The following is a 1,009-nucleotide window of genomic DNA, read 5'->3' on the forward strand; positions in this document are numbered from 1 at the left end:
AGGCGCAGAAGAAGCGGACGCAGGCAGAGGTAGCTGCGCAGCAGCAGTCTGCTGGGGTTGCGTGCTCTCCTCCGTACTCTTGCAGTGCACGGAACCTCTGCAGCCTCAGGTGCCTGCTGCGTGTGTTGTGGGGGCTGGCTGCAGGGAGCATACTGCGGTGGACTGAGTGGATCGATGGCCTGGTCCTGCATGCTGCTGAGGATGTTGCGTTCTATCAGTCTCGCAGAAGCTGCAAGCAGGGGAATAGAGAACTCGACTCTGCATGCAGGGTCGTTGTGGGCGTGTCTGCGGTGATAACATTGCTGCTCGGCGTAGTGAGTGTTCGCTGTGCATGGGGTGCACGGCACCTGACATTCAGATAGACTTTTACTTTTGTATAAGCAAAAGCAACTCGTTTCCTCCTGCTCAGCAAAATATATGAACTGAAGCATTGCTCTTACTGAAACCCACCGAGGGCCCCGCGTGTGCTTTGTGGGGATTTTACTCTGCTGATGTCTGCTGGATAGAGTGAGTGCTGTTTGCTTGTGTTCGTGTCAGGCGTTGTTTCTGCTGAAAGGTCTGGTTGGTACTCGGCAGGGCTGGACGTTCGATATGCCGCAGTGTAAGACGCAGCTTTCTCAGTGGCTTTTCCTCTTGTCATGTGGACCAGTGGCTCTGAGCTTCGCACTAGATATTGTGAAGCTCCGGCGAAAGGAGAACCTATCGCACCCTCAAGGTTTACTGCGGGACCGGTGTGGAGGTAGCGCAAGGATACGGCAGGAATGGAAGCATAGAGACAACGAAACCGAGCAACGAGAACAGCAGCAGCAGAACTGTACTTCGTATGACGAGGGCTGCTGCTCCTCTACGGTGTTCGGACAGCTCATATCTCCGTCTGCTCTTGACGATCTAGCTCGAGCAGACTTCTTGTTACTCGATAAGGGAGCTGTTGTTGATGGGTCTACACTGCATCTCCGGGGTGTATGCGCCGGCGGCACCTGCTTTGCGAAAAATCTCGCAACAGGCACGC

The 1,009-nt window shown here is 54.7% G+C and overlaps 1 protein-coding gene across 1 annotated transcript in view; it reads left to right on the forward strand.

Annotated features, from left to right (window-relative positions):
• Positions 1-591: 591 nt before the first annotated feature.
• Positions 592-1,009, forward strand: part of EMH_0097080 (uncharacterized protein) — a gene marked incomplete at both ends in the record, with an annotated part of 1,002 nt that continues 584 nt past the window's right edge. The window contains one exon of the mRNA XM_013502489.1: positions 592-1,007. Coding sequence (XP_013357943.1) covers positions 592-1,007 — 416 coding nt within the window. The remainder of the gene's footprint in view (positions 1,008-1,009) is intronic.

Source organism: Eimeria mitis, genomic scaffold, assembly GCF_000499745.2.
Source record: "Eimeria mitis Houghton genomic scaffold, Emh_scaff9399, whole genome shotgun sequence".
Taxonomy (NCBI): Eukaryota; Apicomplexa; class Conoidasida; order Eucoccidiorida; family Eimeriidae; genus Eimeria; species Eimeria mitis.